At 33.4% G+C, this 15036-nt stretch overlaps 1 protein-coding gene across 2 annotated transcripts; it reads left to right on the top strand.

The window, feature by feature from the left end:
* Nucleotides 1-5123: 5123 nt before the first annotated feature.
* Nucleotides 5124-13562, top strand: LOC144836913 (delta-aminolevulinic acid dehydratase-like). Of its 2 annotated transcripts, XM_078691843.1 has the most exons (9): nucleotides 5124-5257; nucleotides 6444-6591; nucleotides 7059-7194; nucleotides 8845-8928; nucleotides 10368-10456; nucleotides 11568-11711; nucleotides 12080-12166; nucleotides 12486-12615; nucleotides 13166-13562. In XM_078691843.1, the coding sequence occupies exons 1-9, from the start codon at nucleotides 5145-5147 to the stop codon at nucleotides 13243-13245; spliced, it is 1011 nt and encodes a 336-aa protein (XP_078547969.1). In that variant the 5' UTR covers nucleotides 5124-5144; the 3' UTR covers nucleotides 13246-13562. The 2 variants fall into 2 exon arrangements, with proteins under 2 accessions (XP_078547969.1, XP_078547970.1); XM_078691844.1 differs by lacking the exon at nucleotides 13166-13562 and having other exon boundaries at nucleotides 12455-12543.
* Nucleotides 13563-15036: the final 1474 nt, after the last annotated feature.

The raw sequence follows: 15036 nt of genomic DNA, 5'->3' as shown, positions 1-15036 counted from the left end.
GCGCAGCGCAGCAGCAGCAAAAACAGACAGATCGTCGTCGATCGTCTCGGCGAACAGTTTTTGCATCCATAAAATCTCGAGCGGAGGAGCAAAGTACCATGGGTAATCCAGGGTAGCGTGAAATTCGATAAGTAACTTATGGATGATATAGGCCTCATGATGAGATAAAAAAAAATTATTTTATTGTCCTGTTTTTTTAATTCTACAAAAAGACAAAATTACAAACAAATATAAAATTGTGTAGTTTGTAATCTCTTCTATGGAACGCCGTTTACGCAACATTTCGATGATATGAATTTTATGACTTGATGTGTGAATGAAATGCATCGATATGAATTGCATGATGCGATATGAATAACATGTTTTGAATTGAATGTTTTGAATTGGATGTTTTGAATTGGATGTTTTGAATGGAATATGTTTTGAATGAAATGTTTTGAATGAAATGTTTTGAATGAAATGTTTTGTATGAAATGTTTTGAATGAAATGTTTTGAATGAAATGTTTTGAATGAAATGTTTTGAATGAAATGTTTTGAATGAAATGTTTTGAATGAAATGTTTTGAATAAAATGTTTTGAATGAAATGTTTTGAATGCTTTGAAAAGTAAAACTATATGGCGGCCGCGTATGTATGTCATTCCCGCTCAAGATGTTTTTCTCAACCTCGCCTTGCAGGTACCCTCTTCTTCTCTCTCCACCCGCTGTCATCAATATGGATCCTTTACAGAAATTCTGCTGAAAAGAAGAAGGATAAAATCAAGAGTGACTTTTCGAACTGACGAAATTCGAACATTAATTGTTGGTTATGAACTGTAACATCTTTTTAAAAAGGAAGATCCTGATGGTAGCAGAAATGGGTGAGGCGGTGTCAATAAGTCATTAGCGCTCAATGATTGAGCCTCAATCTTAGCAACTGAATGAAGCAGCAGTCAACACAAATCATCTACAACTTGATACATCAACCATGGAGGTATACAACTGTGTATGAAATACTGACCGATAAAATTATACATTTTTCGATTATCAATTATTATTTATCAAATAAATTGTTAAACAAACAATGAAGCAAGTGCTAACGAACACTGGTGAGTGAAGAAACCTTTAAAAATCGTTTTAATAGAAAGATATAGTCTTTATTATTTTATTTAGATGTCCGTCTCGCGTATAATATGCTACGTGATTTATATTTCTTCGTACGTGCACCAAGGTTCTAGGACATAGATCGTGTACTGGTTCATCGTCGATTAGTACAGTAGGTATAGGCATTTATTTTTTTAATAATAAAATTGTTGATTTACACAGTCAAGCTTTTCATTTACAGAAAAAAGTTCTCAGGGAAACTTGTTGGCCTGTTATCCATGAATTGAAAGCAATGTTCCGAGGGAAAGCACAGGAGGAACAAGGTGACGTCGATATTTAGTGACTTGACAGAGGTTGAATGTTCTCAGTTAAATGCAAAGGTATGTTTTATGTATTTACTTCGCTATATTGATTCAAACAGTTTAATAATTCGATATTTCATTGTAAGAGAGGCCCAATGCTCATTCTATTCCAATTTTATTTTCATTTGTTTCTATTATTTTTTAAGACTGATCACAGTATCTTCAGGATAAACATCAATGCCGTCAAAGAACATGTCTCTGATACATCGCAAACAGCGTTAATATCGTCACCAACGAAAATGTCGTTCGAACCTTAACAACATTGTCAACGACATATTTTTGCATGTAATTCAAGAATTAAAAGCAGTACTTAGACTTAGTGGCATGGTACAGGCACAAGGGGACGGTGTCGCTTCGGTAGTCAGGTCAAATGTTGAACGGGCTCTTCGCAGTAAGAAACTAATGCCAATAAAGAAAAAGCCAAGCAAGATTCCAAGAACCAGATGTGTGGACACATTGTCTCCCTCTAAAACTAAACTAGGCAACACCGAAACAGGAGCCGGTACATCTGTGATGACCCAGAACCCTATGCAGGTATAACATGATTTCTCCTACTAGTGTACAATGTTATATTATCTAAAGTTCAGGAATAATACATTTTTATAACCAAGACGAATCTCCTCCCGATCATAAAACAAGAATTATATTTATACTTATGTCTCATATTTTGTCAACTTGAATAAATTCAAGCCATTAATTTTTACATATTTTTAAGTTGTGTTCTTTTGAAAATAGAATTGTACATCTTATCACAAATAAATAGCTTACTAGTATTGTAGGCTTGACATAACCCACACTTTTTACTTTTCACACATAAAAATATAGAATTTCATGTTACAAGATTACCATTCACTAAACGCTGACTCAACTGCTTTATACTAAGGCGCATTCTTCACTCTTCTTTCCGTTAAGCCGCCAGCGAATCTTAACAGACCTGGGTTTGGATCCATTTAGTAGGGGAAATTTGTACATATTATTTTTGGCGTATAGGAAGATTGTTTGAATATTGAGTATGTTTGTCGGCCGCCAGTTTGTTTACTGGAATGTTTGGGTATGTTGGTCACTACGGCCTTACGGTAAGTCCCATTTACACTAGGACGATAACGATCGACGATAAATTAGTAAATATGCAACTTTCCTACATAAAACAAAAAAATTAATAAAAAGTTTTCACCATAACCATGCTGCCTTTGATGAAAATAATATTGTTACGTAAGTCGAGCGGCTACAATCGCGTGCTCAAGTTAGTGTTTACCGACCAATCGACCGACCGACCGACATAGTGAGCTGTAGAGTCACGTTGCACGCGACTAAAAACAGTTTTAAACAGGAAAGTAAACGTTGCAGAATACACTTGGCCTACCAAATCCCAGTCAAAGTTTTCCATCTTGCTTGTGATGGGAAAAAATGAGCAAATTATATAAATTTAAGTAAAGTTTCTTTTTCTCTTTTTGTATATGAAGGCCAAAACAAGTATTATATCATTCATTCGTTGTTCCATGGAGAACTAACTTATTTCTCTTTTCTTAGTTTTTGCCATTCAAATTCAATCCATATTTCTATCTTTCTCTCCAATTTGATTTTTAATGCAAAACGTTAGGCGAAATATTTTGTTTTTGCTAATCTACGTCACAAAAGTGATTACTGGGAATCAATTAATATCATCAACACATTTCCATGATACGATCATATCGCTTGAACATTTATTGATTTTAATTTTTAGTTTGTCTATACTATTGTAGGCCGAAGCATCTTCATTAACAATTTCAAATTTCGGACGTGATTTGCCTCTAGGAACCATTGTTTAACAACTGGCTTTTAAAATTGATTTTTATATATTGAGGGTACAATTGTTTTGGCTTGTTCAACTATACAGTAGTATAATAATTGGAGTCCAATTAATTCTGTCGTTTGCTTTTTTAAGCTCTGTATTTTTAGCTCATGTAGTGGACATCTAGCCTCATCTGACTAACTCGCATCATTTAAAGAGTTTGTCCATCCGTAAACTTAAAACCTTCAATGTGAAACACTAAACTTATTTTTTGATAGCGTTATTAGAAATGTACTTTTATTCGGCTGGTTCTGGTTTTCGAATCTTACACAAAAGGGAAAAAATAACTAGAAAATTGTAATGCGGGTCAGTAAAATCATTAGAATAAGCTCGCCGCTTGAATCTCTAATTATTTCGCTTTTATAAAAGGGACATTCTAAACACTGTACAGTATCTAAAATTCAGATCCTCTAAATCAATCACTTAGCCACACTGGCAGACTGATTCTGATCTGCTTTAAATCAAAACTTTAGAATCACTGTTGGTACGATGCTTTATTATTGTATTCATGTCTAGTTTGTATGGAGCTTATTTATTAATGAAAACAGTGGAAGTTGGTCACTGTCAATGGTAACTTAAAAGTTACCATTGTAACTTAAAACTTAAAAGTTCTTCATTATAATAATACAGTATATTAGAAAATGCTATTTATTGCTTCTTAATTAAAATTATCGTTATTTTCTGTGTTACCATACTTGAATTGATCCATCGTTCTTGCTATACGACATTTCCTTTTCTCCATTCAACAGATCTTATTGTACCATTCGGACGTAAATGGGCCTAATGGCGACAACTGTCATCTTTTCTACCTTTTCATTATATAGTTATTAGTATACGCAAAAAGTAAAGACATTATTGAAACTTTTAATACAATATATATAGTGATCACCAGACCAAGAAACCAATGTATTACGATCTAACTTTATTTGACCTAATTCTCATAAAATCGACAATTACTTCTTCCATGGATCTTTGTTTTACATTTAATAATTACCAATTCCATGACGATACTCTTTTATCATTGTTTTTTTTTAAACCATAAAATTGTTTAGAATCTGAAAGATAATGAGCGAATAAGTACATTATGGTGCCATTTTAGACCAACATGGTAATGCAACAATCTCATCAAGAAAATACCCTTTTTGCGGGTTTAGCAAAAAAAAACACCAAACATTAATAACTATGATTTCCAAATTTTGTATACCAAGAAGTTGACAGAATAATATTTTCTTTCCTATGGAACCTCAGAACCGATAACATAGGAAAACTCTACATGTCAAATATATTCAAATTTGGTGGCCTACATTAAGAATTCAATGGCTGCATAAATTGTTGAATGATGAAACTATTGCACCTTGGAAAAATATTTTTATATTGAATTCTTTCTATTAAAAAATTATTCATTTTATACTTCCCAAATGTAATATCTGTACATCTTGTAAATGTAACAAGGCCATATATATACATGGCTGCAGTCGCGTGTGCAAATCTGAGTTATTATTTACCGACCGACCGACATAGTGAGCTATATAGGGTAGCGACTAATAAAAAGACACTACCAGATAGTAGGCAATTTAACATTTTCCCACTTTCACATTCATGAATCCGCAACACTAAAGCTCTCTCTACACTATCAATTCTTTTTTTAAATGTGATGTGTCATATATGGACACGGCGGATAATGTCATATCACTACCATATTTGGGCAGAACACTACCATATTGGGCACATCACACTTTTTTTCTCAAACGGCGAACGCGTTGTTAACCAGTCAACGCGTTTGAACATAAAGGAACGGATTATCTTGATTAAACGCATGATGAGGGCCGAGGGCAGCAGCTAGCATGGAAAAGCCAGGAAGGAGGAAACATGGCGAATAAGTCCTGTCTTCACAGTGGATATGCTAACGAAGTTCTTCGGGGCTGGCAATCTTGCAATACTTCGTTGCAACCTATTAATTTTATTTATCCTGTATTTATAACGTAAGAACACTACTTTGTTATTTGTTATGTCTTCTTGTGCAATACTAGCTAGGCCTACTAGGCTAGGCTAGGTCGGAAGCCGATCACTCCGGCCGCGCTTCACTCCGGCCGCCGTATCAGTTTAGCCTTTAGCTCTAGCTAGGCCTCCTAGGCTAGGGCTATGGCACTATGCTAGGGCTCTACCTAGTTAGGCCTAGCCTATACAGTAGCTAGTAAGGCTAGGCCTAGGCTTACTGAACCAGAGCCGGCTGAGGCCTAATATTAAATACAAAGTGGTTAGTTAGGATTCCGGCAAAATCAACGCAATTGATTGGTCAATTGAATATCGCTCATTCATGAATCATAGTCATATTGTACATGCACATTTTTATTTATAATCTCATGTACACACGTGACACAGTTTAACACCAATTTTTCCGACTGGTTGGCTGGCTTAGTTAGTGGTGTGGTACTGCGGATAGGGGTCTAGGCTAGTGGTTTTGTAGGTTCAATTCCTGATCAATTAAAACATTTTTTTTTAATTAAAAAAATTGTATTTTATTCACCATCATCGTCTTTACCCACCATTGCCTAGAGGGATGTTTTTTTTTAGTTTTAGGTTTTAGTTCTCAGTGAATAGTTTCTGCCGGAATCCTAACCACGGCGTAATAAATAAGCCGGCCCTTGTTTGTAGATTGATTGGCTAGGCCCAGGCTTAGTCTATGCCTTTTTAACGAAATGGAAGACATCTTCGATCGATCCAAACAATAACATAGCCTATAGCACGGTGAGCATATTTACGGAAGAAAAGTTTACTTAAAAATGTGTAATTCCTTAACATAACGGACATACATATATATATTTTTACTGTAAAATGTTCCTAAAAGTTTGGCTTCAATCACTGTATGATTTAAAAAAATATAAACATTTATGTTGTGTGGTGCCGGCAGAACTGTAATCATGATATCCCAGCGATTTAAAGATCTAAATAATACATAGGCTTTCTAAGTTGCCACATACTTTACAACATATGCAGGTCTAGACCTTCCTTGACTTGATTTGAATCATGATTACGATAAAAGTCCTTCAGTGAAACATGAGGTGCTTTAGAGAACCATAACATATTTCCACTGGCTTTATTATTTAAAAATATTTTCAAATTATAATTTTAAAATACTAGGTCTACTGTTTGTAATTGATACTGTAGGGATGTTGCTGAGGCTGTTGAACCGATTGCAAGTTTACCAGGACAAGCTCGATATGGTGTTGAAAAGCTACAAGAAGCCTTAAAACCACTTGTTCGCAAAGGCTTAAAAGCTGTCCTTTTATTTGGTGTTCCTTCATCTCTTCCAAAGGTTTTCTTTTAAATATTATTTATTATTATTATGTGAACTTAAATGTAAACCTGGTAACTGTCATTTTTTTAATTTTAAAAGTAATCTAATTTAAACAAGAAATATGAATAAGAATTATTGTTGATTTTTTTAATAGCCACTATTAAAAAAATAAATTAAAAAAAAAAAAATATTTAGTAAAGCTATACAATTATAAAGTGTAATATATTAAAATGTATGAAATTATTGCACATTTGTTAAAAAAACTATAGGCATCCCTAATATCTAAAAGATTCTCAAACCACAGGATACAGCAAAATTTAAATGAATTTTTACTTTGTGTTCAAATGTAATTTTCACCCGATGTTGTGTTCCAATTGTGCAATCAGCTTTTCTTATGTAGAGAAGTTCAATTCTGTCTTCTTATAACCTTCCCACATGTCAAATAATTAAATCAGTTGTCAACTGAAATCTACTTATTTTTACAGGATGCTAGGGGGTCATATGCAGACTCACCTGAAACACCTGTAATAGCTGGTATCAGGAAGTTAAGGATGACATTTCCAGAGTTGTTGATTGTGTGTGATGTTTGTCTGTGTCCATACACAGATCATGGACATTGTGGTGAGGATAGTAATTACTTTACTAGCTAAAAATATATATAAAATACATTGAAAATACAAAAACAAAGCATATGGCATTAGATTTTTGGGTGTTTTTAAGTTTCTTTGTGCAAATTTATTTTTATCTGTAAGTCCAAATGATGTAGGTAGGCAAATTGACTACTCAATCCAAATGTTAACAACTCATTTTAAATTGAATTATAAATATTTAACTCTGTGGAGTACAATAGAAATAACACACTATAAGTTGTTTCTTGAATGTCCAATAGCAGCCTTACATGATATAACATTCTAAAAACGTTGACAACAGATGAATGTGTCATAGAACCATTTAATAAACAACTAGACATGGAACTCGTCACTTGAGGACGAGTTTGGTTATCCGCCCGTAACAAAACGTATCTTGCGCATTCAAGTACTTTTCATTTATGACTTTTCCAAAAAGTATCCTATTCAAAATTAAAACTCCCCTTTCGGTGTAATAACCAAATAAATTGTTTTATTTAATTGTTTTCGCCTGATGGGATTTGAACCCGGTACCTCTGATACCAAAGGCGGTTGCACTACACATCGAGCCGTATGAGCACCTGCTGAAGAAAATCCGAAGAAAGATTACTCGTTCACTCGGTATGTCGTGACCCCTCGATGCAAGTTGATTATTACATACCGAACTAAATCATAATTTTTACTATGATAAAATCTTCACAAATTTTAAACAGTGACGTATTATGAAAGTGCATACTTTCAAGTTTTATATATTACAATATGAAGAAAAAAGATAAACGTTATGTTTATTGTTTTGCTCTTTGAAAATGTTATTGTTGGTTTGATTGTAAAAATTTCAAAAATTATATTTAATATGCAAATAATGTAGCCATAAAATACGTTTTAACGTTCAACACTATAATAAATCACATCTACGATTCATACACTGCAAGAAAAAAAAAAAAAATGGGGGTAACCTTGCATTCTGATGAACTGTATCGTTTTTAAAAGTAGACATATTTAGCAACATTTTCACAATATTTTAACATTTTACGTGCGCAACCAGTCATGTTTAACGTGCTCGTAGAACGTCATTTCAAGTTGAATAGTGAATAAAATAACGTAAAATTGTTAACCGAAGATTGAAAAACACAAATCGTGCAAAAGAAATGCTCATACGTGTTCCCTGCGCCGTGTGCACGTAAAAATGTGCGCACCTGGTGGCAATTTTTTAAAACTTAAAATGACCTGAAACGTGCTCTAATTTAATCAGAAATTGATTTGAAGCATTTTAAAATTTCAAACGCCATTTACACGCACACTTTCTAATGTTACATGCCATTTTTAATCCATAGAAAGTTAGCGTATGATGTAAATTAAACTTTGGCTAAGTTTCAATTAAAAATGTTATTTGGTTTTTGACCTATGTTAAATACGCGAAATTCATAAAATCGCGCGAAAATCACGTTGCGCAATTGCAAACGGCGTTGCGGATAACCAATAAGTATTCAATACACTCGGGTATGTTATAACCTGATTTGTCATAAGACCTCAATATTAAGGTACTCACAAACAGTCTGTAGTGCATCTAATGCCATGTTTAATGTATTTATTCTCTTTTACTATATCTCTATAATCTTGTATTATTGATATTCTATTTATTAAGGTATCTTATATGATGATGGAACTATCAATAATAAAGAGAGCATTAAGAGACTAGCTGAGGTAGGCCTTGCCTATGCCCAAGCAGGTACGTACCATCAAACCTATTGTACAGTATGTCCTGTACCTAAATAAATATAGAGTGCCAGTGTCCTTTTGTGGCATTTCTTAATAAGGCCAAACAAAAAATTATTGTGTTTTTGTGTTGGTAATCCCAAAAATGGGTAGGTCGGTAGGAAAAGTTTTGTTTTTTTCAGACCAAAAATGTGTTGCCGGCACATTAATAAACAATTTACACAAATGATACAAAAAGACTTTTAAAAACACTTTTCATAGCACCCTAGGCTCACGCTAGCCATAAATATTGTTTCAACAAAAGTTTAAAAAGGTTTATTAAGTAAACGTAGACCTAGCTTTTTGAGGCATAGATAGGCCTAGGCTAGCTCTAGACCTAGCTACCATTTTTAAAGCCAAAAACAATCAAGATCGATTTAAACTACATTACGCGAGTTAACATATTATTCCAGATGAAAAATATTGAGTTTTATATTGTTTTATCCATACGTAATTACACTGGCATTAAGGATATAACATTAAAATGTAGGCAGTTATAAGCCATATTTCGCCGATTTCTTATCGCGGGGAAATTCCCCACCAGAGACATCAATCGAGGAGAGGGCCTAGGCTAGAGGCCCGGCTAGAGGCCTAGCGTGCATGCCGGAACGGGTGGATTATCATTATATAAATAACAAGTTTGAACAAAAGAGCTTACGACAGTCTTAGGTATTACTACTACTTGCTTGGCGAATCCATGCCTTTTAAAAAGCTTGTAATCAGATCGTAGTACTGTACCAAAAAACACCGCCTCAACAACCTCGTGCGATGTACGATCTGTTGTTCTTCGCTGCAGATTATGAGGGTGTTTAAAAATGTGATAACTATTAAAAACGTGTCTCAACCACTGTGTAATCAAAAGCGTTTATTTAGTTAAAACTTGGATTCCCCCAAAAATTGATAATCGCGTATTCCGGTTATCACATGATTGATTCACGGTTGGTTGCACGGTTTTCTTTTTTACACGTCCGGCGGAGGCAAAATATATTCGGCAATTTGGCGATATTTTTTCACCATTTGGTTTCAAAATTGCCGTTTGGCAGTTTAAGGTCGGTCGGGCATGGCCAACATAATAATTTTTTTTTTTGCCTAATGGTATTCACTTGTTCTTGTCATTTCATTCAGATTGAATTAAAGGCCTATTCTTGTTATGGGAGGCCGCGCATAGTTCCGGTCTTTAACCGGTTGATAGTAATTCACCAAGCTCTCGCTGGAGTATGCGCAAAGCATTATTGTTATGCTTCATCCAGTTGAAATCTGAATTCACTGCGCTATGATTGATGGGGCACTTAATTTTTATCATGTGACCCACAATCATCCAATCAAAGGAATCTATTTAGGTGTTGCATAATACTGTTTATTTGTTAAATGTGCAGTTTTGATTTTATAACAAAATGTTTCCTTTTGTTTTAGGATGTCAGGTGTTAGCACCCTCTGACATGATGGATGGCCGTGTGCAAGCGATTAAAGAAAAGCTACATGAAAATGATTTAGGAGGAAAGGTAATAATAAATCTTTAAAAATTATGTTACTCTGTTTAACGCGGTGCACTGCGTAAAACGTTATTCCGTGTGTTATAATTCGAGTACAGTAGTAACATTTGTTCAGTGAACAGGGGAACTCCCAGTTGTGTGGCCGTCAAACCGGCGTGCTGCAAGACTCCTGGCTATACGTACATACTGTATACAATTTTATTCTTAGTAATAATATAGTGTATGAATGGTTTTTTTTTTTATCAAACTACAGTTTTACTTTTATTTAAAAAAACGTTATAATGAAGATATAGTAAAATGTCTGATTTAAATATTTACAATAAAAAATCACAATTTCCCACAGTCTTGCACATTTTCTCACGGTCCCAGTACTGCACAGTCCTAAAAAGGGTGTATAATTACTTAAATGTAGGCTATTTTATTTTTATTTAAAATAAACCTGTTATCATGGTGTAGTTAGTGTGTGTATTTAATGAGAACGATCTTTGTAGAAAAACAATTCCATTTTGTATATAATGTACATGCACCTCTCTTATGAGATATTTTGTGGCCACCTATCATCTTCTATTGTCTTTAGTCTATTAACTTATCCTATACTTGTTATGGCTGGCCATCCTAAACCTCCTAATAATGCTTCAGTGGCGATAATAGCCAGGCAAATTTGCAGAGGTTTTGGGCAACCCTAGCCCTTCATCAGTGGAAGCTGCAAATTTTTCTGGCTGTTTTACTTTATCGTTTTAGCTTTTTGCTTTTTTTATTTAGTATCTCCATTGTGATCCAGCCACTGATATCCACATTTTTTCAGTAATTTGCCTTTGGATTTATAATAAGAATATATATAATGTTTAGTTGCTGTATGGAAATGGCAAATCCTTCTGAATGTATTTCATCTGTTTCTCTTTTTTAATACTTTCAATGTTTAGTTTTTGTATTTAATGCTTTATTATCCAATTATTATTCTAAGTAATAGACTAATTATTGATCATTTCTGCAAGAAGTAAATTTGAAAAAATATAATTAAAGAAATTTGGAAATTGTTTCTAATTTGAGTAAAAAAAAAATTTATTTTTAGTAGATATTTTGGATTGAATTGTAAATCAATTAAATAATTTTGTTTTAGGTATCGGTTTTAAGCTACAGTGCTAAGTTTGCATCTAGTTTTTATGGACCTTTCCGTGATGCTGCCAAGTCTGCTCCAGCATTTGGTGACAGGCGGTGTTATCAGCTACCTCCAGGCTCCAGAGGACTAGCCTCCAGGGCTGTGGTAAGTATTTTAATAATCAAATATGTTATGTGGGTTTTAAAAAGATACAACATTTTCAACATTTAATGGGGGTAGGATAGGACTTGGGCCACTCTCCTCTCTCTCCACCCACCCCCACCCCCACCTACTCTTGTGACAGATAAAAATAATGAGGTTATAAAACTACTTTTTGATATCTATTTTTGACAGATTATGTTAGCGCTCGTGTTTAAAAAATCACATTTGAGTTTAGAATTAAGAATATAAACTTAATGTTTACTCTGAGTAGGTATGATGGTAACTGCGAAAAATGGCAAATTCTGTATAGTCATAATTGATTTTTGTCATTTATTACAAAAGGGAATAATTAAAAATATTTTATTAACCAGGAGCGTGATGTTCGGGAAGGTGCTGATTTTATAATGGTAAAACCTGGTATGCCTTACCTTGATATTGTCAGACAAACAAAAGACAAAGTAAGTTTGTAAACATGGCTTTTTGATACACCAAAAACTATTGTTATTTTATGTACATTTTTGTAGAGTAACACCTACTTATCCTTTCACTGTATGTCAATGTTATAACGATTTAAAACCTGTTTCTGCTGCATCCTGCCGAATACACCATTTATTTCCGCATTTCTGCTAATTTTGTGCTCTCAATTAACTGTTTAAATTAGTGGTTGGATGCAGCTGATTTGACTACGTTAAACTCTATGGCAATTTAGAATGCATATAAATCTGCTATTCAATGTTCAATTGCAGAGATTATAAAGAAAAACATTGCATTTTACAGTACCCGGACATTCCTTTAGCTGTATATCAAGTATCTGGTGAATATGCTATGTTATACCATGGAAGTCAAGCTGGTGCTTTTCAATTGAAAACTGTAGTTATGGAGTCATTAACAGCAATGAGAAGAGCAGGTGAGATTTATAACGAATAAAATACAGTATACACCTTCAGGACAAAACACCCTTGAACGAATAGAGCTTAGCCGTAGTGTTAACACATTGCCCCTTGTTTGTTTCACAGGAATTCTATCTTATCAATTAATTTATTATGTTAAACTAGAATCATGTTCTCTATTCTCCACATGTTAATGTGATTAAGCTCATGCACACAATAAAGCATCCGTCTGTCCTGGATGATGACAAATAATAAATGTGTAATAATATATATATTTGTCATAGTCCCAACTCCAAAAATGTTTGGTTTTTCTGAAAAATAGACATAGAAGGAAAGAATGTGAAGCTTTAGGGAAAATCAGGTTTAGAGAGTGAGTTACTAAATTTCAGGATGCCATTTGACTGTGCTTCAGTCAATGTTGTACCACTGACAAAAAAGAGTTTGAACGAGACATGTCTTTAAATACTATTGTACATGTGAATTATATATATATTAATTTAAACATTCTCCCAAATAAACAAAACAAAATTTGTTAATACACTAAATAATAATCAAACATTTTTTCAGGTGCTGATCTAATTATATCTTACTACACACCACAATTGTTAGGGTGGTTGCAGCCTGAGCTAGGTGAAGAAGATGACTGAAAAAGATAATACATTCAATTACTGTAAGATAAAACAACAGTAATTTTAATGAACCATGCTATTATGAAATTGTTATGTGTGGGTCTACAAGACCTAAAATAATTAAACCATGAACATGTGTAGATTATTTGTGATAATTTCCACAATGTGTTTAATGCATTTTTGCTGAATAATTAAACCTAGGCCAATATTTGTTATGCTGCTATAAAACGTAAATGGTGTTTAATATTTTATGGAACAAGTATGTTCTTAATATACTGATTATGCTTTTCTGTATAATTTTTCAAACATACAGTGAATAAATCTTTATAAATATATCTATGTAAGTTTTTATATGGTGCCCTACAAAGAACAATACTAGCATTATTAATTAAAAAGAAAAGTTTTAAGTTGACGTTTAAATAGAGGTGCCGAATTCGCTCCTCTTAATTTGATAGGAAGCGGATTTCAGATCCATGGTGACAGAAAAGTATTGTCACCAGCTTTCCGATCATTAGAGGAGCAAAGTCGACACCTGTAATTAAATGAAAGCTGGTCACGGTTAAACTTAAATGAAAAAGGAACAACAGAGTAAATACATTTATAATCAAAAACAATCATTTTGTACAAAATTCTTTTTTTTATATGAAGACATCGAGGGCTGATCCTGTACACGCTCAAACACCAGCCGCGCCACCTTTAAGTTTAAGATCAACTTCGCGGGCACCAAACAAGAGTGAGTTAGCATAGTCTTTTGCGAGTAGTTTTTTTGTGAGACTGAAAGAAAATGAAAAATGATGCATCTACAGAATCTCCAACAATAACTCTGTTAAAATGTGAAAAAAACGTTTCAGGAAACTAGGAATTATACGAAAATGTTTATAAATAACGGTTTGTGTCTAAGGCTTAATTTATATAAATTTAAAACTGTATTTTATTTTTTTACATATTATTGTGTATATTAAAATAGCCAATTGTATCATTCCTCACAAAATTATTCCTTTTATGAATTAGTACTTGGTGCTTTGGACCTTTGCTTCTCACTGTAATATTTGTAATTGTGAACCCATCCTTGGAAAATAATATTGGTGCTTCAATTTATATTACATAGTAGAGTAGCTAAAAAAAAAAGAAATATTATCAATTGTTCACAGCTGGTTTTGTGACTATTTCAAATATAATAGAGTCCTGACTGATATCCAAAGCATAGAATATTATTGCTAATGTGAACGTTACTTTAACATGTCTTTAGCAGTTGGTAGCTAAATAGAAACATTAAAAGAATCTTCAATAAATAAATGTCTTATTTGAACAATTTGTATTGTAATATTGTCTAAGTGTAAAAGTGCCTCTCTGCTGTTAAAATATATTTGATGGCAATGGTTTTTTGTTTGTTTTATTTTCACAAAAATAGAAGAAAAATGAGTTAATAAGCATGGAACACAACACATGAATGTTATGCACACAAGTTGAACACATCTGTAACATTTAGGTATACCTACCAAAATAAATCTTCTGTTATAACAGAAGATTCATTTTAAACATTCAAATTTCCTCATATACTGTACTGAAAAGCTTAACTGAAACAATGTTTAGATGGTGGGATGACATTATAGACATATTCACAATTTAAATGCTGTATTTGTCACTGATGAATGCTAGGTTACTTGTGTAGTCATGATGATGCTGGTCCCACACTGAATTCAATTCGTGGCTATGCAGTAAAACAATGGGAGGTGAAAGACAATGGATGCATAATTCAACTGAAATTTTCATGTACGGTTTGAATGATATGCACGTATTGTGATTGTG

The sequence above is a fragment of the Antedon bifida genome, chromosome 3, assembly GCF_963402885.1.
Source record: "Antedon bifida chromosome 3, ecAntBifi1.1, whole genome shotgun sequence".
NCBI lineage: Eukaryota > Metazoa > Echinodermata > Crinoidea > Comatulida > Antedonidae > Antedon > Antedon bifida.
This window is presented reverse-complemented; position numbering and strand designations above follow the sequence as displayed.

Excerpts from the sequence above, each read along its gene's own strand:
- LOC144836913 (XM_078691843.1), top strand. The coding sequence starts at position 5,145 with ATGGCGAATAAGTCCTGTCTTCACAGTGGATATGCTAACGAAGTTCTT. Across the intron at positions 6,592-7,058 it reads TTCCTTCATCTCTTCCAAAG|GATGCTAGGGGGTCATATGC; the intron begins GTTTTCTTTTAA and ends TTATTTTTACAG. Across the intron at positions 12,167-12,485 it reads TCAGACAAACAAAAGACAAA|TACCCGGACATTCCTTTAGC; the intron begins GTAAGTTTGTAA and ends TGCATTTTACAG.